Raw genomic sequence first — 27,730 nt, forward strand, 5'->3', positions numbered from 1 at the left:
TGATAGTTTTTCTAAATACATGTTGTATAGGCATTAATTGGGCAAATAAATGTATACTGTCAATATGTCAGGAATAGAAATAATAACATTTAAATATTTTAATGTATTAAGTAAATACAATATTTCTAACATGGTAATTAGAATAGTTTCTGAACAAAATATGGGCTAGAAATGATTAGTGACACCATTTTTATCCCAGATATTCTGGAATTTTTACAAATTCTAGTCTGAAGTCTTTATTACTAAAAGTAATCCTATTAAGTCAACATACTAAGCTATTTCTTAATTATAGGTGTTACCTTTTAATCATTTGTTTATTTTTAATACAAAAACTGGGCAGAATAAATATAACTTGTATGATTGTTTTTATTTTTTCTTGCAGAGTATTCAGTTTGTTCGTACTCATGAACTGAAACCCTACATTATATTTATTAAACCACCAAGTGTGAGCTGCATGAAGCAGACTCGGAAAAATGCTAGGATAATCACTGATTATTATGTGAACATGAAATTTAAGGTAAGATTTGAGAGGAGGAAATTAGCAGTGAGATTTAAATGGCTTTAGGTTAGCCATACTCACTACTTCGATGTCTTCACCATATTTCTGGGTGAAAATACTGTCATTTCACTGTTATAAAGGGAAAGTAATTGCAACATTGAATTATTACTTTAATAAGCATAAATTCAGAATAATGCACTGATTTTAAGAGGTTTTGACCTGATTTAGTTGTATAACATATCAAAATCAGCATATAAATTCACTTGCATCTAACTGCAGCACAACTATCACCAGTAACTATTTTCTCTGCTATGTCCTCCTGATGTTCCAATGTGCATTCATGTTTTCTCTTAGTGACAGTTTTGTATCAATCTGACATGCTTTACCAACCATTGGTCCAATAAGGTGACCCTTAGAAAATTAGATTACCAGTATTTAAAGGTAGTCCTTGCTTTACATTGGTATTTAAGACCAGCAATTCCTTCGCTAAGTAATGCGGTCATAACGGGTGACATATGACTTGGCCAATTCACAGCAGTAGCTGCACCAATCCTAGTTGCCATTGTTAGACAAATCCCGCAATCATAGCATCCCACAGTCATGGGATCACCATTGTGACTGCTGCCAGCTTCCCCGTTGTTGGAAGCCAACAGTGAAGGTCACAACTGGCAATCATTTAACCATAGGATGCTGTGACCGTTGTAATAGCAAGCCAGTTGCCAAGCACCTGAATTGTGATCCATGATAATAGGAGGGACATTGCAATGCTGCAACAATGAGGATCTGTCAAAGGTCTCCTTCATTCAGTATTGTTGTAACTTCGGACAGTTGATGAATGGCTGTTCAATGAAGCATACCTGTATTGGCCACTTTAGGCTGGTGCAGCCATACTACCTCCCCTCCAATCTCTGAGAACCACCCAGGGCTATTCAGCTTCAGGCAGCAAAATATTTATTTATTTATTTATTTATTTATTTGATTTCTATACCGCCCTTCTCCCGAAGGACTCAGGAATGAAGCATACCTATATTGGCCACTTTAGGCTGGTGCAGCCATACCACCTCCCCTCCAATCTCTGAGAACCACCCAGGGCTATTCAGCTTCAGGCAGCAAAATATTTATTTATTTATTTATTTATTTATTTGATTTCTATACTGCCCTTCTCCCGAAGGACTCAGGGCGGTGCACAGGCAAAAATAAAACAAACAGTGCAATATATAATTTAAAATGCAATTTAAAAACTTATTTTAAAATTGGCCTGAAAATTAAAATATACAGTGAGCTAAAAACCCCATTTAAAATTAGTTAATAAGAATTTTAAAAATTTGATAAAATTCAATTTAAGACAGCCCCGCGCGAATAAAAAGATGTGTCTTCAGTTCGCGATGGAATGTCCGAAGGTCAGGTATTTGGCGTAAACCCGGGGGAAGTTCGTTCCAGAGTGTGGGAGCCCCCACAGAGAAGGACCTTCCCCTGGGGGCCGCCAGCCAACATTGCTTGGCGGACGGCACCCTGAGAAGTCCCTCTCTGTGAGAGCGTACGGGTCGGTGGGAGGCATGTGGTAACAGCAGGCGGTCCTGTGAGTACCCAGGCCCTAAGCCATGGAGCGCTTTAAAGGTCGTAACCAGCACCTTAAAGTGCACTCGAAAGGCCACAGGCAGCCAGTGCAGTCTGCGCAGGAGCGGTGTTATATGGGAGCTACGCGGAGCTCCCTCTATCACCCGCGCAGCTGCATTCTGGACTAACTGAAGCCTCCGAGTGCACTTCAAGGGGAGCCCCATGTAGAGAGCATTACAATAATCCAAGCGAGAGGTAACGAGCGCATGAGTGACCGTGCACAAGGCATCCCGATCAAGGAAGGCGCAACTGCGAACCAGGCGAACCTGGTGGAAGGCCCCTGGAGACGGCCGTCAAATGATCTTCAAACGACAGCCGTTCATCCAGGAGGACACCTAAGTTCGCACCCTATTCTTTGGGGCCAATAACTCGCCTCAACAGTCAGCGCGGCTGCAGCTGACTGAATCGGGGTGCCGGCATCCACAGCCACTCCGTCTTGGAGGGATTAAGCTTGAGCCTGTTTCTCCCCATCCAGACCCGTACGGCTTCCACGCACCGGGACAGCACTTCAACAGCTTCATTGGGGTGGCCTGGGGTGGAGAAGTACAGCTGGGTGTCATCAGCGTACAGCTGGTATCTCACCCCAAAGCCACTGATGATCTCACCCAACGGCTTCATATAGATGTTGAACAGAAGGGGCGAGAGAATCGACCCCTGCGGCACCCCACAAGTGAGGTCCCTCGCGGTCGACCTCTGCCCCCCTGTCAACACTGTCTGCGACCGGTCAGAGAGATAGGAGGAGAACCACCGATACACGGTGCCTCCCACTCCCAATCCCCCCAACCGGCGCAGCAGGATACCATGGTCGATGGTATCAAAAGCCGCTGAGAGGTCTAATAGGACCAGGGCAGAGGAATAACCCCTGTCCCTGGCCCTCCAGAGATCATCCACCAATGCGACCAAAGCTGTCTCCGTGCTGTACCCGGGTCGGAAGCCGGACTGGAACGGGTCTAGATAGACAGCTTCATCCAGGTATTGGGGTAGCTGTCGCGCCACAGCACTCTCTACAACCTTCGCAACAAAGCGAAGGTTGGAGACTGGACGATAATTACCCAAAATAGCTGGGTCCAGGGAGGGCTTCTTGAGGAGGGGTCTCACCACCACCTCTTTCAAGGCGGCAGGGAAAACCCCTTCCAACAAAGAAGCGTTGATAATCTCCTGGAGCCAGCCTCATGTCACCTCCTGAGTGGCCAGTACCAGCCAGGAAGGACACGGGTCCAGTAAACATGTAGTGGCGTGAAGCCTCCCCAACAGCCTGTCCACGTCCTCGGGAGCCACAGGGTCAAACTCATCCCAAATGGACTCAACAAGACGTGTCTCCTCTCCCTCGCTTGGATCATCCCAATTTCGGTCCAGACCATCCCGGAGCTGAGCGATTTTATCGTATAGATAACCACTAAACTCTTCAGCACGTCCCTGCAACGGGTCATCCCGCACCTCCTGATGAAGGAGGGAGCGGGTCACCCGAAACAGGGCGGCCGGGCGGTTATCTGCCGACGCAATGAGGGTGGAGGCCTATTTTTACTATTCTTGCACGTGCCACATCTCTGGATCAATCTGCAGCTTGAAACCTGGAACAGCCTGAACCGCAACCAACTACGTATTATAGGATGGGGGCTAAACGGAAGTTACCTCCTACCTGATTGCTTCACAGCTTAATTGCTTCATACACACAGTTGTCAAGGCTGTTTTTCAACACAAGTTTAGCACTCCCCCATAAGAGCATAAAATCCAGGTCCAAAAGAAATCAGCTGATAATTAGGCTTTTTGAACATATTGACATTTGCGCAAAACCAGAGCAATTTTAACAGCCTGCCAGTAGAAGCATCTTCCAATGTTTGCCTCCTGCCCCAACACTAGCCCATGTTTAGGGGAATGATTGGTGGATGTTTTTTTTTACTAGCTGGTAACTTTCAATGGAAGGGGAGGGGAAAAAACTTTAGGATCCACCAATCCCTACCCTTAACATGACCTGTTTTCTCTATATGCATTCCAAATAAATAAATGACAGCATTATTTACCAGCATTGTGCCTATAAAAATCCTGTTTCCTGATTGCTTATTTGTAGCCTATGACTATCATTAAGTGTTGCATCATTAAGTGTTAAATTTGTATCCTATGGTTATCATTAAGTGTTGTATCTTATGATTCTTGATGAAGGTATCTTTTCTTTTATGTACACTGAGGGCATATGCACCAAGACAAATTCCTTGTGTGTCCAATTGCACTTGGCCAAAAAAAAAAAAAAAACTATTCTATTCTATTCTATAAGGATTGGTATTATTAATGAGACATTTTTCTGATCCCTCATGATCTTGCAGTAGCCCTTTAACTAACCATGAGGAAGAGACTTACCATATATCTCTTTGCATCTCTTTTGAGTATGAATTGAGAGTTCATCTCTAAAGTCAAAGAACAACAGATCTGGTTTGTTATTGTATAAATATTCCTTTCTTTATCCAGAAAAGACTATTGTGATTCCAGTTCCATTGATGGTTTTCAAGTCTTTCTGTTCTCTTTTTATGGGAGTCAAAATCAGGAATTAGCAGTTTTCTAGGTATTGCTCAACAATAAGTTAATATGATTTCTTTAATAGCTGCAGAGCATGGCTTATTCCCCCCTTCCAGCCCCAAAAAAAGAAGCAAACTGCAGTTCTTTCATGATGTGTAAAGAAACTGTGGCTCAAATAGTCTTCTTTCCTATATTCATGGCTGCTAGCAAGAAAATACAAGATGGAGAAATGAAGCAGTAGGTACAACTATGTCAGCTCATTATTTATTGTGATCTCCCACCAGGAAGAAGATCTACAGGAAATGGAAGAATCAGCTAAAAAAATGGAAACTCAGTTTGGACAATTCTTTGATCAAGTGATTGTGAATGACAATTTACAGGAAGCTTGTCTGCAGCTGGTCTCTGCGGTGCACCAAGCCCAGAATGAGCCACAGTGGGTTCCAGCCACATGGATATGCTCAGGCTCTCAGGACTAGCCCATCATTTCATGGGATGATAGGATAATTGTGTGCAAAATCCAGCATTCTGGGGAAGATCCTCCCAGAGGCATCAGTCCTAGGGGTGGACACTATTTTTCTGGCAATAAATCTTTTGAAACTTTCATTGGGTTTTAAGGCTGAGGTTGCTGAAGATATTAACAGAAGATTAACAAAAGCTATTACAAGGTGCAAGTATGTTGGCTGCATTTGCCTGTCACTTAAGCTAGGCTAGAGTATAGGCTATATTATTTTTTTAAAGAATAATTTTATGGGGGCACATAATTGTGGGAGTAGGCCAGATATTAAAACAGTAGGATCATTTCTTTCCTTTCTTTCCGTCCAGGACAGACACTCCAGGGAATGTTTACAACATCCTTAATGCAAACCTGCCTGCAGAAAACTTTAAAAAGCTAAGAACTAGGTCTCCCCTGCATTAAGCTAGGAACAGTTGTTTAATAAATCACAAAGCATGTAATTTATTTTAATTCCTTCCTAATTCATGTAAGCAGGCAAATAAAGCAGGGAGATTCATTTAGTCCAAACCAGGATTATGATTCATTATGCTCCCGAGGAGCAAGGATTTATGAACCAGCATTAATTCTAGGTTAATATTAATTTGTTAAATCATAATACATGGTTTGCTGTGTCATAAATGCAGCCACACATATGTGGTATTTTTCGCCATTATATATTAAGTAATTAAGTAAGAAACATTCTGATCAGTGGTGGGTTTCAAAAATTTTCACTACCGGTTCAGTGGGCATGGCTAGCTGGGGGCCATGTGATTGAGTGAGCGTGGCCAACTTGACATCACTCACACCCACTCAGTCACATGAACCCACCTAGCCATGCCCACAGGAAAAGATCAGAAAACTTTTGGAATTTCCACCTATCTACCCCCGCTCTCCCTTCTCCAGTTTCCCCCATTTCCCTTCCTTTAGCGGCCCCAGCCCAAGCCCCACTTCCTCCCTCACTACTGCCTCTTTATTAGGCCTTACTTTCCGCGGCAGCTGGTCCAGAGTCCAGAATGGAAGCTGGAGTTTTTGGTGGCTCCCAGCCACCTGCCACTGCTAGAAAGCAGCTGACAAAGAAGCCGCAGGCCACCGAAAAGTACCAGAGGTCGTGGAAAAAGCTGCTGCCGTCACTGCCATGTTCTTCGCACATGGGCATCCCATTGGACTTGCAAGGAAATGGGATGCGCGTGCGCAAAGAACATGGTGGTGACGAACATGGCAGGCGGGGTGAGCAACTGGTGACCCGGTTCAGGGGTGTAGCCAACTGGCCATTGCTACCAGTTCAGCAATCCTGGCCAAATTTCCGCCAACAGTTCGCACAAAACGGTGCAAACCGGCTGAATACCACCTCTGATTCTGATGGTATAATTACAGATGATGTAATAGTTTAAAATGTGTAATTTTGGATATTTTTTCCTTCTTAAGCATAGGAGCCATTGAGGGAATTGCGACAGTTTTTGTCCTACTTTTTGATTATTATTTTTATTTTGTCACAACAGTATATGCAAATATTGACATTAAAAACAACAACACATCATATAAACATATATATAGGCTAAAATATGTATAAATATTAAATATAGGCTAAAATATGTATATATATATATATAAGCAAAAGTATTAATTTGATATAATGAAAGGGAACAATAGGACAGGAACGGTAGGCACTTTTGTGCTCTTATGCACGCCCCTTATAGGCCTCTTAGGAATGGGGTGAGGTCAATAGTGGACAGTTTTTGGTTGAGGATTTTGGGATTTTGAGAAGAGACCAGAGAGTCAGGTAGTATTTATACTACCTGACTCTGATTTATAGCACATTCCTCCAACAAGAATGAAATCTGGAGAAAAGCAACCTGGAATTAAGGAGAAACTAACAGTGAAGACAATTAACTAGTGGAACAGCTTACCTTCAGAAGTTGTGGGTACTTGATCACTGGAGGTTTAAGAAAAGACAGGACAGCCACCTATCTGAAATGGCATAGGGTCTCCTGCTTGAGCAGGGAATTGAACTACAAGACCTCCAAGATCCCTTCCTGCTCTATTATGATTGTCTGAAAGCCCAATCTTAAATGTTCTTTAACTGCCTAAAGTATGGCAATTAGCAAGGGCACTTAGTGAAGAAGCCTCACCAAGGGTGATGGAGGAAGTCAATTCTGAGTAAAAAAAATAGACACAGGAGAAAAAGAACTAGTCTGTGCCATGCCCAATTTTTACCTCATTAACTTTGAGTGAAACTGGAAGTATATTTTGAAGTGAACCTGAAATGAATATAATTGTGCTTTGGGAGTTCTGCTGAACCATCCCAAGGAAAAGCTGCATTTCAGCAGAACCAAACATAGAACATTTTGATTCTACCTTATGGAGAGCATAAGGAAGGACTGGCATACCATTCTCTTCTCCTTCATATGGCATGTGAATTGATAAACCCGTATTTCCAGTGCCTCCTTTTCTATAGCTTCCCTTAGCTGATGGCCCTGGTGATGTCTTTGGCTTTACTTGCTGTTTGTCTCTTCCAGATACAACTTTTTACCTTTTGCTGAACTTTCCTGTTAGCAAACAGCACACTTCTAGCAGCAATCATATAATTACTGTGGTATTATTTAAAATTTTCTCCAGCACCCTCTATCTTTGGTAGCACCATTTTTTAAAAAATGAAGATGCACCTTGTCCTATAAATGTCAGGAAAAGTGTGTTAGTTCAAAATTATTAAGAAGGAACTCTATGTTTAAAATTAATATAATTATAATTAATATAATTAACTTTATATTATGACGGGTGAAGTTTTTGGGAATATGTCACTTCTCAAATTCAGTCTATAATTAGGGCTTCAAGCTTGATTTATTACACCATTGAGTGTTTAAGATATACAGTGATTGTCAGTAAACCAGTGATCCTTAATGATAAAACACTAAAATATTAGCTATATTTAATTTCTTATAAAATTTTAATGGATTATTAATATTGCTTTGGTAATTTGTTTCATTTCGTTTTTATTAGTTTTAAATAAACCTCCAAAGTTAAAAGCAATGTATAAATAAAACTGGCACAGAAAATATCAATCAGGAAGTTTAAATCATCTTGAAAACTTTTAAAAGATGGCTTTTCAACAAGTCTTGGGGATTAATATTCACTTTGCCTACCATCTTAGATATTATATGATTTATAATGAGTGTTATGATGTGCTTTTATTCATTTTTGTAGGTTTGTGAACTCCTAGAAATGTCAATCCTAGTAATACTAGTAATGGAAGATAAATAAAAAGTAAACAAGTGCTTAAGTTTGCTGAGTTGTACACCTTTTCTTCCACCCAGCCTGTAAGCTTTTTATAATTTTTCTTTTGCAATTACACTGGTTTAAACTATACTAGCCACCTTGGAAAGACTGCCATTATTTTCATAAACATATATGATAACATAATAGTTCAAATTTAAATATCCTGTCATTTTATTTCATTACAAATTTCACAATTCCTGGCAATCAAAGCCATAAAATGGGGGGATTGGTAATTTATTACATCTGTAGTTATAACATTGGGGGAGAGTGGTTTAAAAAATAATACAGAACACTTATGATTCTCTTGAATTAGGATAATTGCTACCATTATATAGACTCAGTCTTAGAATTTATAATGCAATTCTATCCCATTGAGAATGCAGTTTCACTACATTCAGTGAATCTGCTTCTCAGCTGTACAAAGGTTTATGGTCTCCATATTTAGGTGTCCTGAACTCACATGGAAATAGATCTGCATTAATCACCGAAGTTGAATTTCTTTTTAGAAATTATTGCTTATAAACTTGTGCAATAAGCTGCCATTAGGTCAAGATGAGAAAGGTACATAAGCAATAAAACTTACAAGAGATAGCATCCATATAAAACTGATTTAACATTCCATTTTTGTACAGACGTGTAGTAAAGAACATAAAGAAATATACAACTTCAAATTTCTTTATCCAGTGCATTCTGCCAGGAGAGTGACTCCCATCCAGTTTGCAAATATTTCACGTAACAAAATATTTGTATTCTCCTTAATAAAGCTTACTCACAATGGTCTTCAAGTGGTTGACATTCTAAATATAAGACACCAGCAAATCCAAAGTTCTGTAAGATTAGTTAAAACCAACACTTTAAAAAAAACTTATCACGTGTAAAATTGTTCGATATAATGATATTATCGCACATGTAGACATAGCTACTCAGGTTCACTGTGTGGTCTACAACAGCTTTCCTTTGATATTGATTGTTTCCTGATTGCTTAATTATAGCCTATGACTATCATTAAGTGTTGTATCATTAAGTGTTAAATTTGTACCCTATGACTATCATTAAGTGTTGTACCTTGATGAAGGTATCTTTTCTTTTATGTACACTGAGAGCATATGCACCAAGACAAATTCCTTGTGTGTCCAATCACACTTGGCCAATAAAAAATTCTATCCATTCTATTCTTTGTCAGAAGTGACAGTTTGCACAAAATCATGTGATCTCAAAAGATGCAAGGTAAGGACTGGGATCGTTAGTTCGATACAGTATATAAAACCTCGTGAAAAGAAAATGATTTCTTTTCCTCGCAGCCTACTATACAGCTCATCAACCACCGCAATCAGAAAGGCGGGAACTCGCAGAGCTCAGCAGCGGGAACGAGGAGCCAAGCGCAGCCTCCCCACCCGGAAATGGCGCCGCTGGCTCCCCTCCTCTTCCCTGGGCGTCTGCAGCAGGAGCCTCTGGGAGAAGGGCGCGCTTTCGGTTGCTGTGGAGAGGTCGCCTCGGGCGCCTAGGCTGCGGGAGAGGATGGAAGGGGTCGGACCGGTGAGGGAGACTGTTCGCTGTCGGAGCCCCCGCGCTATGGCGATCGTGCTGTTCGTGGTGTGGTTCCTGAGGATGCATCCTTGTTTAAATCGGGCTTGGCAGAAAGTGTAATTATAGCATCGCTCAGATTTGTGGTTTTCTTAAACTGGCAGTAGTTGTTGCGGAGGATTGTTGGTGCTCACAATAGCCCCAGTCCCCTTCGAAATAAATGTACGGCAGTGTTTGCATCGTGAAGTTTTTCGTATTATTTGGAAACGTTGTTGCGTGCTTTGTTTGCAAAGCTTGGCCGCCTGTTGTTCTCGACTGGGAGTTATTTTCCGCACGTAGGACTCGCTTTGAAACGTTCGATGAAGAAATCCACCCTGGATAATCCGCACATGGCTGTAAATCTTCATACTTGTAATCCCCCAATAGTCCATTTTACGTTGTTTTCAAAATAATTCGGGTTTGTTAAAACGAAGCCGGGGGGGGGGCGGGGGAATTTGCGCACACCTTAAAGCATCCTCTCTTCTCCTTCAGTTTCTTTAGTCACCCTACCTTGAGCTTACCCTTTGGGTCTCCGGCAACCCAATTCTGTGCCCATTTAATCAGAAGAAACACCCCTGAATTCAGGGTGCACCTCACATCGCAGCAATTTCCTGCACTGTAATATCACCATTGGAAGGAGAAAGCCTCCATCACTTTCCAAAAGTGGGAGAAGTGTTTAGAATTGGGTGTGATACATTACCTTATCAAGAAATTTGGAATCTTGAGTTTTTAGGATTCTTCTAAATTTTACTAAAGCCAGTTAGGAAGGCTGCTTGTTTCAAAAGGCAGCCTGGAAGTTGCTGTTTTGAAGATGAGGGGAAGAAGACCAGTGGCAGACCTTATTCTCATGTTTTCTCCTTTCTTGTTTACCTTGAAGAAGGTTGCCTTATAGTAGTTTTAATGCTCATCCGCTTTAGGGTTTAATTTGTCTCCCTGTCTTTTAGGAATTACTGCTTAAGGGGAAATGCTAAGCACCTTTGGCTGTCAAATAATTCAACAGATCATGTATAAATCTGATAGCAAGTTCAATATAGTGTACAGAATTCCATTTTAGTACAAACTAACCCATGAATTTTTATTTCAGAATGAATACTTTTTTCCAAAAGAAATTAGAAGAGACATGTTAAATTCAATTTTTTACATATTTATTCCATATCTTTCACTAGGAGTGTAACAGACCCTTTATTTTTGAGAAACATGATAGGTTTGTGTAACAGGTGCCATTGAGAACAACTTCTGTAGGGCAATCCATAATAAAATAATGGCTTTTAATGAGTGCACCCTCCAGCCCTAATCTAGGTGGGGCAAAAGTTCATTTCCAACTAATCCTGGGTACTGAAGGTTTATTTTTAGTATAGTCCAGAATTAACAGGAGTCATTGTAGGTATATGTCCTGGTTGCCTTTGTTCATATGTAACCTCACTAAGGGATATGGGGAAGAAACAAGTGGTGAGTCCTGTTTTGAACTGTCATACATTTGTTTTTTAAAAAGAAAGTAAGATAAAAATTATGCCTGCGTCTAGCTTCATTTTTGCTTCATTCATCTTTTGATTTAATTTACACCATGAACAATCTGATTCCAGAACTGTCATTGTTTTCATGGGTGGAGAACAATTCATTTAACAATAAAGGGAATGAATTTTTGACTGCTTTTTAAATGTGTACATCTTGTGAGATATCTAGTTACACATTGATCCAATTGCATTGCTTATTTCAGTGGAGAAATAAGAAAATGATTGTGATTAGGCAGGCCTTTCTAAAAGACTGCCTTAGTTATCAATAGTGCACTGCTCTAAAGTTGATGTTTGTAGTTTTTTAAAAAAAGAACTTGCTGGTTTTGCTTATTATGCATTATGTTATGTACTTTGCTAGAATAGTAGTTTAGAAGCAGAAAGTTAAAAGTAATCATTTTGGAATTCTTCCAGTAATACATTTAAAATCTATACATCTGTTTAAATACTGTAAATGTTTACTGACTCATTTTAAACAAGGTTTAGTCTTGAACATCTACTGATATTCGAAAATAAGTTTTTAGAATATATATATATATTGAGTTGATATTTTTATATATTTCAGCGTCCACCCCGGATTCTTCCTCCAGTACCAAGGTAAAATTCAATTTTCTGCAAAAATACAATGGGCAGATTAAGAAATTTAAAGGAAGCTATTAGTCCTTAACTTTTTTTATAGCTATTACTATTATGTGGGTGAATTTTATTACGTTTTCCAAATTTAGTATTATGTATTGGATTATATATTTCAATATTAACATTTTATTTTATATTTCCAATTTCATGTCACCTTGATTTGGAAAATATTAATCCAAAGTGGAGAACAAGGTGGGTACTATTCATTTTTCCCATTTTTTTTAATTTATTCATTGATTCGTTTGCTGTTCTAACAGAGTCACATGAGATAGGTAGTTATAAGAATTTAATCAAATTAAGTCATCCAATATTTAAAATATATAATTGGTTTTCAGTGGCTAAAAGTAGTATAGTTTTCAAAAACAATAATGGTTGTCTTTATTACAACTTTTTTTTTAGAATATACTTTTAGATATTAGATAGACAGAATTCATTATTTATTATTTATAATTGTAGAGTGTTTGTAGAGTCTTTGGTGCTTTTTATTTGCAGGTATTTCAATATCTAACTAGCTAAAATATCATCAGTGCTAGTGAGTGTGGGGTGTGCCCCTTGATTATATATATTAACTTGCTCTTCCAGTGTTGGCGGGAGAATGGTTTTTTCTTGATAGTGCTTTGATTAAGGTATTGTTTTCTGCCTTACTATTTGTCTGTGTTAATCCCTGCTTATTAGGACTTTGGCTGCTGAAGAGGATGTGTTCTGGTTTTTTTTTTTTACTTCTATCAGACCAAAACAACCAAGAACAACACATGGAGTTATTTATCAGTACGCGTAGTCTTTGACTTACAACAGTTCATTTAGTGACTGAAGCTGAAAAAAATGACTTCCGATGGTTTTTCACACTTAAAACCATTGCAGCATCCCTAAGGTCACGTGATCATAATTCAGACACTTGGCAACTGATTCATATTTACGGCAGTTGCAGTATCCTGGGGTGATGTGACCTTCTGTGACCTTCTGACAAAGTCAATGGAGAAGTCAGATTCACTTAACCTTGTTACTAATTTAACAACTGCAGTTATTCACTTAACAACTGTGAAAAGGAAGGTCATAAAATGGCTTTCACTTAAAACTCACTTAACAACTGTCTCATTTAACAACAAAAATGTTGGGCTCAATTGTGTAAGTTGAAGACTTTCTGTAATTCCTTTATTGTTACTTGCTTATAAACAGAATCTTGCCAGACTCAAGCAATTATCTGTAATAACTATAAATATACCACGTAAATTGCTAGGGAGGGTCCAACTTTGCTCTTTTCCTGCCCACCAGACATTCCAAGCTCCAATGTCTCATTAGCTTCTGAGAAAAGAGCTTCCTGCTCCTGCAACTCCGGACTGCATCTTCTTAGCTTTCTTATTGTCTCTTTTGAATGGTATGTAAATATGGTTAATCTCTATGTGTCTATTGATGGATGAATTGTCTGGATGTCAAGCTTCCAGGAATTTCCTAGTGTTTTTATCAAAGAGTGCCTTGACCATTCAACCCACTATAGCACAACCAGCATAAACTATGAAAAGGATAACACTGCTAAAACCATCTCAGAAACAACCAACAGACTGTGACAACCACATGGTATCACTGTAGCACACAAGCAAATAAAATCATCTAAAACATCATAAGTAAAGCAAAGTCCCAGGAGCTCAAGAAGAAATGTGAGAACTGTAACAGTCCCTAGGTAGGATTGGTAAGCAGAAAACTAGCACAATGCATCCATGAATACCGATTAGCAATCAGAAGATACAATGAAAACTTACTCTCACAATAATTGAGAGACTCACTCAACCATAGTTTCAACTAGGAAACTATGAGCATCCTAGGCAAAGCTGAATCCAAAAACACTAAGGAATTCCTGGAAGCTTGGCATTGAGACAAAGCAGCAATCAACAGGCACATAGAGATGAACTATATTTAACGCCATTCAAAAAGACAGTTAAAAAACTAAGAAGGAAACAAAAAGACAGAACACATTGCCTACATCCAGATACATGATGATTAGTATAATTTGTATAATTAGTATAATTTGTTTTATGTTGGCTGTAAACCGCCCTGAGTCCTTTGGGAGAAGGGCGGTATAAAAATCAAATAAATTAAAATAAAATAAATAAATACATTAGTATCAGACAAACAATCAAGCAGAAAGCAATACCTATTCAAGGAACCACCAAGAAAAAAACCACACCTCACCAACCCTGGCAGGGAAAGCTACTATAGATAAACAGGGAGCAAACCTCATACTAACTCTACAGGTAATCCTCGATTTATAACTATTCATATAATAACCATTCAAAGTTACAACAATCCTAAAAAATGTGATAACCAGCCATCACAAACTTCAGAAACTAGGCAATTAACATGTATTTATGATGGTTGCAGCATCCTTGGATCATCATTTATGACTCACCCAAAGTCAATGGGGGAAACCAGATTGACTTAATGACCATATGATTAATTTAATGACCCCAACAAAACAATCATAAAATTGGATGTCACTCACTTAACTGCTTTGCTTAGCAATGGATATCCTAGTCCCAATTGTGACTATAAGTTGAGGGCTATCTATAATGATGTTACCTAGTCAGCTAATGAAGCATCTGCAAGCAAACCATAAAGCACAGATAGCACCAAGGACTCCACAGTTCAACCCTGAATCTGGAAGCAGCATAGGAATAAAGATAAGGTAACAAAGTAAGAATTGTATAACTAGTGTCATTCCTCAAGGGACTACATTGGACTTAATGCTTTTAACTTATTCATAAATAACCTAGAGTTTAAGGTAGTGAGTTAGCCAAGATTCTGAAATATTTAGGTGGTTAAAATGAAAAGAGGAAGCATGGAATTCCAAACTGGGGGTGAGCATTAAGGTGATTGGACTGTTGTAAATATTCAACTAGATAATGCACATGAAATAGTTTGAATAATGTACCTAAAGCATTTATACAGATAAAAATGTATATTTACTATTATGGAACCAGCTAATTCTTGGCTTTTGGTTTTGCAGATGAAATTCCTCTTAGTCGGCCCAAAAAGAAGAAAGTCAAGAAAAACTCATTAGGTAAGAAGATGATTCAGTTAACAACCAAGCAGGCAAGTTTAGATGAAGAGAATATAGAGAATTTAAAAGTGCAATTTATAAATGGCATTATATCTGTTGACTTCTTAATTATAGTTATTACTTGAGCTCCAGGTACTCTATGAAAGATGCTTCACGTCTTCAAATATTGTTTCATAAATAATAGTAATTTTATGTTTACTGAGACAGTTTATATTACAGCACTAGCAATAGTACTTAGACTTATATACCACCCCTTTACAGAACTCTCTGGGCTGTTTACAATGTACAAGGATTATTTGTATATTGCCCCCAAGAGTCTGGGTCCTTATTTTACTGACCTCGGAAGGATGGAAAGCTAAGTCAATTTTGGGGGCCGTCAGAATCAAACTCCAGCTGTGGGCAGAGTTAGCCTGCAATACTGCATTCTGACGGCTGCATTACCAGCAATATACACACAACCAGCTAAAGGTAGTACAAAAGTAAATCCTAATGGCTACTGGATCACATAATTGTGATTTCTGACATTCCCTGCAAGCTTCCCACAAGCAAAGTCAATGGATAGGTTGGCAAGCGGTCACAAGTTATGGTTTCTTAGCAACCTGCATGTTGCTTGCTTAATGAATTAGCAAAAAAGTTATGTGATGTCATACTTTATAATCATGTCACTTAGCAATAGGAGTTGCAGTCCCAATTACCATCATAATTGTAGGACATCCTAACTTTAATACATTTCGTACTTGCTGGTAAATACTGTGTGAAATATAAAATGTTCCAATAAAGTCTTTGAAGAATTCAGCAAGAGCTAACTAGGATCAAAGTTTTTTTGTGCAGGTCTTCAAAGTCTCGGAAGCATCCTGTGATGCACTGAAACTACCTTTCAGCAGTGCTTCTTAGATAACTTCTGTCTGTTTTTATGGTTACTAACAGTCGACACTGACTTGATGGCACATAATCCATTTTAGATGACATGGGTCAAGTTGCTGTGTCTGAAAGCAATGAGCCTCTGACTTCTGAAGCACAGGATGTCCCACCTCAGAAGAAGCGTAGGAAAAAGAAGGTGCCTCTAGGTATGTGAAGAATTTTGAAAAATAATTTCAGCAGAGAATACAAGCCAAGCCAATACATCATTGTTATTAATTAGGCTGCATAGTTAAAATGTTTTTAAATGGTTTATAATACAAATGACATTTCAGTCTAAGAATATTAAAATGTGGTCTGATCAAAGAAGATATTTTTAGATTTAGAAAGCTAAAAGTCATAGGAGGCTTGAAAGGTAATAACCAGCACTTTGTATCACATCTGGAAATGAAATTGCAGCCAGTATAAAACTTTCCACATAGATACAATATGAAGTTTTTGTGTCCTTGACTTCTGTATTAACAGAAGTCCCGAGCTTGTCCATAGTTAAGACTGAACAATATCAGTGTCTGCAGTACCTTCTTATGTCAATTTTCCCTAAGTAAAATTAAAATTGAAAGTATCAGCCAAAGTTGATAAAATGCTCCAGATTCAGAAGCAGTCAGAAAAGATAATCTAGGAATGTGAAGCACATCTAAAATCATAAACTGTGATTCATTCATACTGAGCAGTTCTGGTTATCCTGTTTCAGTTTGTTATCCTATAGAGCCTATTATTGACTGTAGGCAATCATTCATGTGTGTTCCACCCTTACCTGAAGATGTTGCAATGAAATAAATCAGATGTACTGATCTAAAATGGCTAATGATCTTTCAGTGTATAGACATTGAAAGCACTGGAGATAATATGAAACCCAAGGAACACCATGAATTCCAGTTTTCATGGAGCAACTATGTCCAAGCAACACTATTTTAAGCGCATTAGACAGATAGGAATGAAATCATAGAAAATATTTCAATAAAAATATCTTTAAAGTAATTTAGAAGGAAATCATAGTTGATGGTAGTGAAAATTAATGAGAAGTTAAGGATAGTAAAGTTGGGGATCTCTTTGCCAACCAAAGATCATTTTGTCTACCAAGGCAGGCTTAACCCTGCAGCTTCCTCTGAAACCAGTCAAAATAATCTGCTTAAACTAGAACTCCTTGCAGCAGTTGAAATTGAGAAGCTACTGTTCTACTGATCATCTTTCAGAATTATATGAGATACAAAACAGCCTGTAATTGGTCATCTCCATTAGAGTGCAGTGACTAGAGGAACAGAGTTAATGTGACAGTCACTGTTCAGGCGTAATATAATTTGGAACAAATCAATGTCTCATCCTCTCTTGGCTTAAAGAATTGTAAAGCTGAACGTCTGTTCTGACTATTAGAAGAGAAGCAAGTGATGCTTATTGCAGCTCATTGCTGATGAGATGACTATGCTTACATAACCAGTGTTGTTATTAGTTTCCGAGGAATGCTAAAAATAAAAGGAAAGGCAACCAGCAAAACAGGTACAACTATATTGCTCCCTTACCATTTTTTGCATGACATGGTTATGGAAGTACTCACAATACTTTATGTTTTCTCATAGTGTCTTACAATACTGTATCTCACAGTAAGAATAATCATAAAATCAGCAGTAATACATTTTTGGAATTAATTTTTAATACAGCAAGAATGTTACTGTGTTTTCCCAGTTGAGATATGACTAGGAAGATACAATTCCAATCCAAATTCACTCATAAAACATACTGTTTTGTAAACATGTCTTTGTGTAAATCTACCTCTTAGCACAATCTACCTTACAGAGTTATTTATATTATATCTCACTTTTCATTTGGAACGCAAGGTGATACATGTGGGGTTCCTGCCTGATTTACTCATGAGAAAATTTCTTGGGGAAGAGATGCATGTACTGCTCCTTAATAGAAAGGAGCTCCTTAATACATGCTCCTTTCTATTAAGGAGTAGTACATGCAGCTCTTCTTCACAGGGTTATTTTTGTGAAGAAGAAAAGGAGTTCCATTTATATAAAACCTTATTGGCAAAGGAAGTGCTTGCTCTCTTAGCTATCTCTTCTGAAACTAAGGGTACAAATATTTTTACCCAGCACCAATTTCCTGGTTTTCCATTTGAAATTTTCAGAATCTGAAACATCATTTACAGAACAGAATGGAAATGACATGGATCCTTCACCAGTGGAAGAAACAGTAACTCGTAAACAATGGAAAAGAGTAAAGTGAGACATTCCATTTCGATTTCTATATTCTTTCTGAAGTAACAAGTTTGCAATGTATGTTGTTTGAAAGTAAGCTGATGATCTTTTATCTCAGTTATCTATGTGTGTGATTTGTGTATAGAATTTCAGAATGCTTTTGGGGGGAACCTGACAGATTTACTCAAAGCATGCCAACTCTGCAAGATGAAATTGGCCGGGCAGATGCTAACACAGGCAATTGCTCAAGTGGCCAAGCCCTGTCTCTATTGTTAATCAGAAGTTTTAATTCTTTCCTTCTTTCTTTTACAATGCCAGGATGAAATGCAATATGCCATACTTAACATTGTGTATCATGTTTACATTGATTCCTATAAGTTTCTGATCTGGGAGCATATATTTTGGATAAACTTCTGATTCACTCTAGTTGCCAGGCCCAAAACCAAGAATGTCACATGATTCTTCCAAGCTTTCTTTATTGTTTCATACCTATAGACAAAATCTTGCCAGACTAAGCACTCTACTATCTGCATCTATAATGTGAACTATTAGTCTTCTTCCTCTCATACCAATCTAGACTATATTGCTTTTACTCCTCTGGAATGCACCCTCTTCCATTCTACGAATCCACCTTCTTATTGTATTCCATCACAGTAGAAGAGCACTGATTATCCTTTGAGAAACATAATAGCTCTGTGAATTTGAAGGGAGAAAGAAGATCTGGAAGATTCAACAGTTCCTTAAAACTACTGCATCTTTTTCTGAATCAGAGTTTGCAAATTTAGGAAAAGATGCACTTGATTTAAGCAGGTGCCAGAAGATGTGATGTACTCGCCTCCTCTTTGAATGCAGATTGTGTCACAATCTTAGCAAATATATGGCACAGGTATACCCTGAGTCATTAACATTAAAAAAAGAAACTGTCTTTTTTCTTTGCTACTATAATCTTAGGAAAGCCCGGCCTGCAGAAAGTTCGGGGGAATTGTGTGTGGAGGATGAAGATATAATTGAGGATGAGCAAGTAAAAGGCACAGAACAACGTTCTGTGTTTTCTGTTCCAACTGGGGTTAGCCAACCTATTAGCAAAGTATTTGTTGAAAAAAATCGTAAGTAATTTGTTTTACAATGAAATGTTAGTATATTTGAACAAATAAATGATGATGACAACTCCCATCTCACCTTGTAGGAATTCTTTATCCAGATTATGTCTATTTATTTAATCAATTTCAAGACCATTTAGTAACTCTGGTAGCTTATAATTTTAAATATATATATATATATATTTATTATCTTTGATATATAATCAAAGACACACACACACACACACACACACACACACACACACACATATATCTATATATATATATCTCCAAAGATATTTATGTTATCCAAAGGGGTTTATGTTATCTTATCTCAAGGCTTGAGAGAACAACCAGATTTTTAGTAATTTCTAGAACATCATATGGGGGGGTACATGAATAAATATCCTTTAAGCTGAATTTATAGTACTTCAAAATGTGCAAGCACGTCTTTACTTAAGTATGACTGTTTTGAAACTCATGTCACTTCATTATATCTTATCTCATTTTATTATATTTTATTGTGGCTGACGCTCATGCTTTGATAATGGTCAATTGACTGATCAAAAAAGCATATTGTATTAAAGCTCATATAAAGATTACATGAAGTATCTGTGCCATCGGACAACCCTTGGCATTACTTGATTTTAAAAAGTGCAGGAACTCATCCTAAAAGTCATAGTTGAAAGAAAATTTAAAAATCTGATTTTAGCGAATTTTCCTTTGTGCCATTTCATTTTCTTTTGAAAAAATATGCAGAATTCTTGAGGCATATCCTTCTGCACCTAATGCATTATAATGCTCCTGCTGTTAGAAATAGTATAGTCTGATATCATGAAGCTCTAAAAAATTTGAAGAATATATTGTTTTTGTAAACCATCTAGAGTTACTTATTTTTATTTATATAGAGAAATAATATCTCATATTTAGGATTCTCTCAGAGGTGAGATGGGTGGTGTAGAAATGTAATATAATAAATATTTTTTTTAATGATGGCTGAGATTAGTAGAACCAAAGTGTTAAGAATTTGGTTATTAGGCTGAAAAGAGGGCTTCTGGTGACTGTAGCAAATTAAGTACCACCAGATATTCATCTTGTAAATAGTCAGGTTTCACTGAAGTCAGTGGGGTTTGCTTTCAGATTAAATTCCTGATATACAGTAAGACCAGCAATGAGTTTGTAATAGAAAAGTATGTATATGTGATATTATGTATGTAGTCTCAATTTATACTCTAAACAAAAAATTTCATGAATTTTTATGAACAAGTATAGTAATAGGAAACTGTAACAGTATTTTTCTTACAAGCACTTACATTTCTTTTCTTTTCTAAGGGCGTTTTCAGGCCACAGACCGCAAGGATTTGATTAAAACTACTGAACAGGTTCAAGTGTTTATGGATGTAAAGGCTTCCTGGACTACTAAGGATGTGGCACTTTCAGTTCATCGTAGTTTTAGGTATGAAATTATTCCCATTATTGACATTAAAAATGAACAAGTGATTAAAATGAATAAAATGTCCAATAACGGCTACTCCTGACTTTGGAATCAGATTTTCTCTGTCTTAGTCTCATGCACATGTGAAATGTTGATTCACTAAGATGCAATTATTTACCAAACTCCCTAACATTTCGCTTCATAATGCAGGTAAGCATCTGCTTAGCAATCAATTAACCTTGCTTTAGAGCTATGTGGAGAAAATATGTTTCCCTGCAGGCCCCTCTCTATCATTGTAGCCCAAGCCAAGATGCTGCAGATAGTCTTTAGTTTAACTTTATAATTTTGGCTTGATAACAAAAGCTCTGTTCTAAGTCTTAAAACACACAGATGTATGTGAAGTTTGCAACACAACACTTCACCACAAAGCTTTTTCTATCCATATACAATGTTTCAAACTACTATAGTAGATGTGCTTGCTGACTCTTGGCCTTTAGTGAGCAGGAGTATCTAATAAATTTAAGACTATTTACAAGAAGTTCTGTTTGAGGATATATTAACAGAATTCCATCATAAGAAACACACTTCCACTGCATCTTAATTCATTTGTCCATCTTGGGGTATTTGTCTGGAAGTTTTAATGTGTGATGCTTGCATAATCACTGTAATATTCTGCCTAGTGAGTTCAGTCAAATTAAATAAATGGTCTTCCACAACAATTAACAACCTGGTAATTCCTTCAAAGAATGACAGGAATTGATATAACGATTGGCTTCCACTTGTAATTATTTCTAATAAATATTATTTGCCACCCACAAAAAATATTTGCATAGAGATTATTAACTAAAATATTTTGGTTTTGAGCATTCCCCTCTGTGACTTGAATAACTTGCATACAGATTAATAACTTGGAACCTGAATTCAAAAGTTCCTATTGCATAGATGAAAACTATTACTGACTAGGCAAATTCAAAGGCTAGAATTTGAATTTTATTAATTAAATTCCAAATTTAGGGAATTCTGATTCCAATTACTGTATTTTTTGACTATAACATTGTACTGGACTATAAGATGCATCTAGGTTTAGAGAAGGAAAACAAGAAAAAAAAGTTTTTGGCTCTGCGTGTCCCATTTTTGCCCTCCTTGGCATCGAGAAGCACTCTTCAGTTCAAAAACGGGCCCGTTATTGGCCTGCAGAGTCCTTCTGGATGCCGGGAAGGGACTGTTTTTGGCCTCCCAAACACCCTGTGCGTCCCATTTTTGCCCTCCCCAACCCGCTGAGGCCTCCGGAGGCCAAAAACACCTGCAGAGTGCGTTTGGATGCCAGGGAGGCCAACAACGGGATGCATGGAGGATTTGGAGGCCAAAAGCAGGCCTGTTTTTAGCCTGCAGAGTACTTCTGGATGCTGGGGAGGGCAAAAACACAGGGTTTGGGAGGCCAAAAACAGGCCCGTATTCGCTCTATAAGAAGCACGGACATTTCCACCCACTTTTTTTGATGGGGGGGGAGTGTGTCTTATAATCTGAAAAATACGGTAACTAGAAACTGAATTTAAGATGGTGGACATAATAACAATAAAAGTTATTGTAAATCTGACATTCTGAACATTTAATTCTGTAGGAATTGTACAAATTTAATTTTTATTAATATGCTTTCTTTTATTAGAGTAATTGGATTTTTTACTCATGGCTTTCTCGCTGGCTATGCTGTGTGGAACATCATAGTGATTTATGTTCTGGCAGGAAATCAGTTTTCAACCCTTTCAAACTTGCTACAGCAGTACAGGACTTTGGCATATCCTGCTCAATGCCTCCTTTATTTTCTACTTACAATTAGTACCATTTCAGCTTTTGACAGGTATAAGTATTCGTGCATTCCTCTGTCTTGGTGACAATGCTATGATTCATTGTAAAGTTATCCTATTAATTGGAAAAAATGATTAATAGCTTACTGTCTTAATATTTATAATTGTAGCAGTGCAGTATAAGTTGGCCCATCAGATGTTTTTCTAATGATTTTTAGGATTTAACATCTTAAAACAGTATGAAAACTACTCTCAAGCCAGAACGATTTGCATTGTGTTCTGCTAGTTGCTTATACTTCCTACTTTTGAAATCCTTTATTCTTTTATTATCAATATTTCTGAACTGGGGACATCTAACTTAACCAATGATACCAACGTAGGTTAATTACTCTGATGAAATAATTGGCCCATTAGATCAAGATTTTAAAAGGCATCTTATTTCCTTAACATTAATGAATAATTTCTTATGTGGTATAGAGAACCAAGTCAACCATTTAGTGGCTACTTTTAATTAAATCCATTTCATACTCATTGTTCAGAATCGATTTGGCTAAAGCAGCAGTGGCAGTACGCAGTTTTCTTACATTGGACCCAGCAGCAATTGCCTCTTTCAGTGAGTAAGCAGCATTAGCTGACCAAAAACATTAGCTAATTACTCAAGTTTATGACTTAATTATATTTTCATTCCTGATCTTACTGCCTTGTTCTTTTGTTTTCATATAACTGTTTTTGTTGTGTATTGTAAAAAGGCAACCATTTCCATAAGGACTACCACAATACTTCGTTAAATTAAAATAATGGTAGGAGAGTCTAAGCTGGTTATATAGATATTTATCAAGTAATAATTTGATAATTCTGCAGGTTTGTATCTCACACTAATCTTCTGTATCTGTTCTCTGAATAGACTAAATACCAGTAGCGGCAAGCTTATTTTCTGACATAGGGCAGAAAAAAGTGAACTGGATGCTATCAAAGTGTTTTGTATTTTGGAATTCCTGAAAGGGAAAATCTAGGCAGTGAACAAAGAATTTGGGAGGTTGTGGCAATAGTGTAATCATTTTCACAGTTTTGAAAACCTGATTTATTTATTTATTTATTTCATCAAATACACATTAGCTAATATATATAAGCATAAATTGAAAACATAAAATAAGTACAACTAAAGGAAACAATAGGACAGGAACGGTAGGCACGCTGGTGCTCTTATGCACGCCCCTTACAGACCTCTTAGGAATGGGGTGAGGTCAACAGTAGACAGTTTTGAGTTAAAGATTTGGGGATGAGACCACGGAATCTGGTAGTGCATTCCAGGCATTAACAACTCTGTTACTGAAGTCATATTTTCTACAGTCGAGATTGGAACGGTTCACTTTAAGTTTGAATCTATTGTGTGCTCGTGTATTGTAGTTGAAGCTGAAGTAGTCAGTGACAGGAAGGACATTGTAGCAGATGATTTTATGAGCTAAACTCAGTAAATCCATGCATGGATTTACTGCTTCTTCTGCCTGAATATTTAAAGAAAGTTGGCTGGGATATTTTCTGTGCTGGAAAAGTAATGAATTTGAAGGAAAATTGATGTAAATTAATGATATGTAATTAGCTATTACTATAGATAGACCTTGACTTTTAATGACTGTTCTTGTTGTTACAATGTTGTCACTTGTTACAATGGCACTGAAAAAAGTGACTTATGACAATTTTTCACTTATAACCTTTGTAGCATCCCAGTGATCCTGTGATCAAAATTCAGATGCTTGGCAACTAACTTATACATATGGCCGTTGCTGTATCCCAAAGTCATGTGATTCCTTTTGCAACCTTTTGACAAGCAAAGTTAATGGGGAAGCCAGATTTACTTAACAACCATGTTACTAATTTATCAACTGCAGTGATTCACTTAACTGTGACAAGATACATCATAAAATGGGGCAAAATTCACTTAACAAATGTCTCACTTAACAACATAAACGGGCTCAATTGTGGTCATAAATGAATCTGATGACTCAGATAGATGGAACAAACATAAGGATCAGACAGGTTAATGTGTTGTTAACTCTATTCCAAAAATCGGGAATATCTCAATAATAAACATTATTGGTTTCTTTTAGTGTATTTTGCTGCTCTTATCTTGTCTCTGAGCCAACAAATGACAAGTGACAGGATCAACTTCTACATGCCACCTTTAGAAAATGGTAGCCTTTGGTAAGAATTATGGACTTTTTTCTTTTTAAAAGACAGTTAATTAAAGCATACCTTTACTATATATGGTTCTCCTCTCTCCCACTCCCCATCCCCACCCAGGATTTCAGAGGAAGAAAAAGAGGGTATTCAGCCTTGGATTGTGATTAATCTTGTGATAGCTATTCTTGTTGGGATCTCCTGGTTCTTTTTGTCATTCCGGCCACATTTGGATCATAGTGAAGGTATAGAAGAAGATAGATTATAATCCATCAGAATATGGGCATCTCTTTAATAGATTATCTGAATGGCAAATTGCTGATTCTTCCCTAAACAATTTTAGATCAAGGAAATTACTTGGAAAAGGGAGATAGTATGGCTGTAATTTCAATAATTAGTCACCTGGAAAGGAACAGCAGATAACAGTGTTAAAGAAGAATAAGGGAATATTTGAAGACAAATGACTAGAGAAATTAAACTAAGGGATTGTCCAGCAATAAATAGAATTCAGTATCTCAGCTTGACTGTTCCTATAAAAGTATTTAACAAGTACATATTTTAATCTTGTATTTTATATTTTAAATTTTATCTTGCATAGTATGCTTATTTTAACTGTGATGCTTCTGACACTTAAAACATTTAACATCATTCCCTTGTTAACTGTACTGGCAGATATATTGAGAGTAAAGTGTTAATAACTTTAAGGAACCTTAGGATGCTGAGTGGTATCTTTTTCAGCTTGCAGAAGAGAATTTTATATGTGCAATAATGTGAAGGAGTTACTGTATTTTTCGGACTGTAAGACGCACCTTAGTTTTTGGGGAGGAAAATAAGAAAAAAGCTGATTGGGGTGGATCGGCCTCCTGGAATACCCCCAATCAGCTGTTCCCAGAGGTGGCTTTTAGCAACAGGTTCATTGGTTGTGAGCTCTGCGCCTTGCTTTTTTCTCAGCCTCTGAAACGGAGAGCGGGCTACATTTGGTGTATAAGACGCACCCAAATTTTCACCCTCTTTTAGGAGGGGAAAAGGTACTTATACTCCAAAAAATACAGTACATATGCAAATAGGGAATCCTGTTGTTAAGGTTTCTTTCCCACTTCCAACCTATTCCCCAGCTGTAATATTTTCAGAAGACCATGTACAGGTAGTCCTCAACTTATGACCACAAGAGCCCAAAATTTATTGCTAAGTGAAACATTTATTAAGTGAATTTATGACTTTTCTTACCATAGTTGTTAAGTGAATCATGGCAGTTGTTAAGTTAGTAACAAAGTTGTTACTTGAATCTGGCCTCCCCATTAACTTTGCTTGTCAGAAGGTCGCAAAAGGTGATCACACATGACCCTGGGACACTGCTACTGTCATAAATGTGAGTCAGTTACCAAGGATCTGAATTTTGATCATGATCATAGGGATGCTTTAATGATTGTAAACTTGAAAAAGTGACTTTAAGTCACTTTTTTCAATGCTGTTGTAACTTTGAATGGTCACTAAATGAACTGTTGTAAGTCAAGGACTATCTGTATCCTGGTGGAAGGAGGAAATGGAGGAATTATTTTTATGGGCTTTATTGTACATATATTTTTCAATATATTTTAATCTCCTATGATACTTTGTTTTTTTCTTGTAGAGCTGATGTTTAATGGTGAAGTAGAAGAATATCCCCTCCCGGACAAAGAAGCTAAAGTGACTTCTTAGTATAGGCAACTTCTTCAATTTCATAAGACGCTTCAGTCATTTATACTTGCATGTAATATTTTTTATACTTTTTAAACATTTAATTTGAATGAATTTTGTAATTATACTATTTATATGTTACAGTAATACAAAAACATTTTTCTCAATCAAGTTATTTTCTATGGATTTTATGCAACTTTCAGTGAAGAAGATAAAAAGTAAAAAACATATCGTATTTTTTCATTCCTGATTGTCTATATTTTGATATTCAAAAGTAATTGAACATTGTGGATACCTGTCAGAGGCTAATTTGTCTTTGAATAATTAAATTCAGATTTTGAAAAAAAAATTAACTGCTAATTTAATTTAAGAAATAACTCCTAATTAAACTTTGTAAAATTTATTTCTATAAACTTATCAATTTTTGCTGCTTCATTGTGTCATTAAAGTTTCATGTATTCACAAATTCAAACAGTATTTAAACTCATGTAGTATGTATGTAATGGTGCACTTATATCCACTGTTACAAAAGTGGATTTGTGCAACAAGAATTGATCCTTTTATTCATCTAGTAACATTTTCTTCTTTGTCTTTGCAGAAATATCCCTGAATCCTTTGTAATAGACGTGTAGGGAGACTACATCAAGGGGATATTTTGATTCATTAGCTATCTTGTTGTTTTGCTAGAACAGTCTGGTGTACCATGTAATACATATTAGAAAGCTAGTATTCTGTATGAGGATGCTTGTTAGGTAGGTTTTTTTTAGGATATAGTGCATCTATGTAAAACTAGACAACTTATGGCCTGTTGGCTTATCCTTTCAGAGATATTTCCTCACCAGATTCCTCAGTGACTTCAACAGTAAAGTTTTAATGTACTGCCTTCACTGGAAAAGTTGGAATATTTTTTTTTTTATTAGTCTCTTTAATTTCTTCCCTAAGTTGATCCTTCACACCATGAATATTATTCATAATTTCTTTAAATCGCTCTTCAGAAACTCTATTCTGTTCCTTTAATATATCTTCTAAATTAGTTTCAGACCCCCTTCTCGTCATGGGAGCTTTTGGTGGCTTAGAAGCCATTTTAATTTAAGTAAAGTCTCTAATTAGAATTATAAAATCTCAAAGTCTCAAAAAGTCTCCAATTAAAGTTGTAAAATAAAAACTTTCACCTTGCCTCCTATGGAAAGCTTCTATTCAGCTAAAATCCACAGTTAGATTTTAAAAATTTAATGTATGACTGTTTTGTTTAAGGAACTATACCTTGTGTTTGCTCCGGGAA

At 37.1% G+C, this 27,730-nt stretch overlaps 2 protein-coding genes across 9 annotated transcripts in view; both read left to right on the forward strand.

Moving 5' to 3' along the window:
* Nucleotides 1–5,557, forward strand: part of MPP4 (MAGUK p55 scaffold protein 4) — a 28,307-nt gene extending 22,750 nt beyond the window's left edge. Inside the window, exons 17-18 of the mRNA XM_058187251.1 lie at nucleotides 383–517; nucleotides 4,912–5,557. Coding sequence (XP_058043234.1) covers nucleotides 383–517; nucleotides 4,912–5,103 — 327 coding nt within the window. The 3' untranslated portion in view covers nucleotides 5,104–5,557. The remainder of the gene's footprint in view (nucleotides 1–382; nucleotides 518–4,911) is intronic.
* A 4,294-nt stretch (nucleotides 5,558–9,851) lies between these two features.
* On the forward strand, nucleotides 9,852–27,730 carry TMEM237 (transmembrane protein 237). Of its 8 annotated transcripts, none has more exons than XM_058187308.1 (12): nucleotides 9,854–10,036; nucleotides 12,033–12,064; nucleotides 15,105–15,158; nucleotides 16,121–16,225; nucleotides 18,205–18,298; nucleotides 19,226–19,380; nucleotides 20,686–20,809; nucleotides 22,455–22,646; nucleotides 23,133–23,206; nucleotides 24,702–24,795; nucleotides 24,895–25,016; nucleotides 26,402–27,730. In XM_058187308.1, the coding sequence occupies exons 1-12, from the start codon at nucleotides 9,912–9,914 to the stop codon at nucleotides 26,467–26,469; spliced, it is 1,239 nt and encodes a 412-aa protein (XP_058043291.1). In that variant the 5' UTR covers nucleotides 9,854–9,911; the 3' UTR covers nucleotides 26,470–27,730. The 8 variants fall into 8 exon arrangements, with proteins under 8 accessions (XP_058043319.1, XP_058043350.1, XP_058043291.1 ...); XM_058187357.1 differs by lacking the exons at nucleotides 9,854–10,036; nucleotides 12,033–12,064 and adding exons at nucleotides 12,098–12,295; nucleotides 15,420–15,626; XM_058187336.1 differs by lacking the exon at nucleotides 22,455–22,646 and having other exon boundaries at nucleotides 9,852–10,036.

The sequence above is a fragment of the Ahaetulla prasina genome, chromosome 1 (genome assembly GCF_028640845.1).
Source record: "Ahaetulla prasina isolate Xishuangbanna chromosome 1, ASM2864084v1, whole genome shotgun sequence".
Classification (NCBI taxonomy): domain Eukaryota; kingdom Metazoa; phylum Chordata; class Lepidosauria; order Squamata; family Colubridae; genus Ahaetulla; species Ahaetulla prasina.

Excerpts from the sequence above, each read along its gene's own strand:
- TMEM237 (XM_058187308.1), top strand. The coding sequence starts at position 9,912 with ATGGAAGGGGTCGGACCGGTGAGGGAGACTGTTCGCTGTCGGAGCCCC. Across the intron at positions 15,159-16,120 it reads AGTCAAGAAAAACTCATTAG|ATGACATGGGTCAAGTTGCT; the intron begins GTAAGAAGATGA and ends AATCCATTTTAG. Across the intron at positions 25,017-26,401 it reads ACATTTGGATCATAGTGAAG|AGCTGATGTTTAATGGTGAA; the intron begins GTATAGAAGAAG and ends TTTTTCTTGTAG.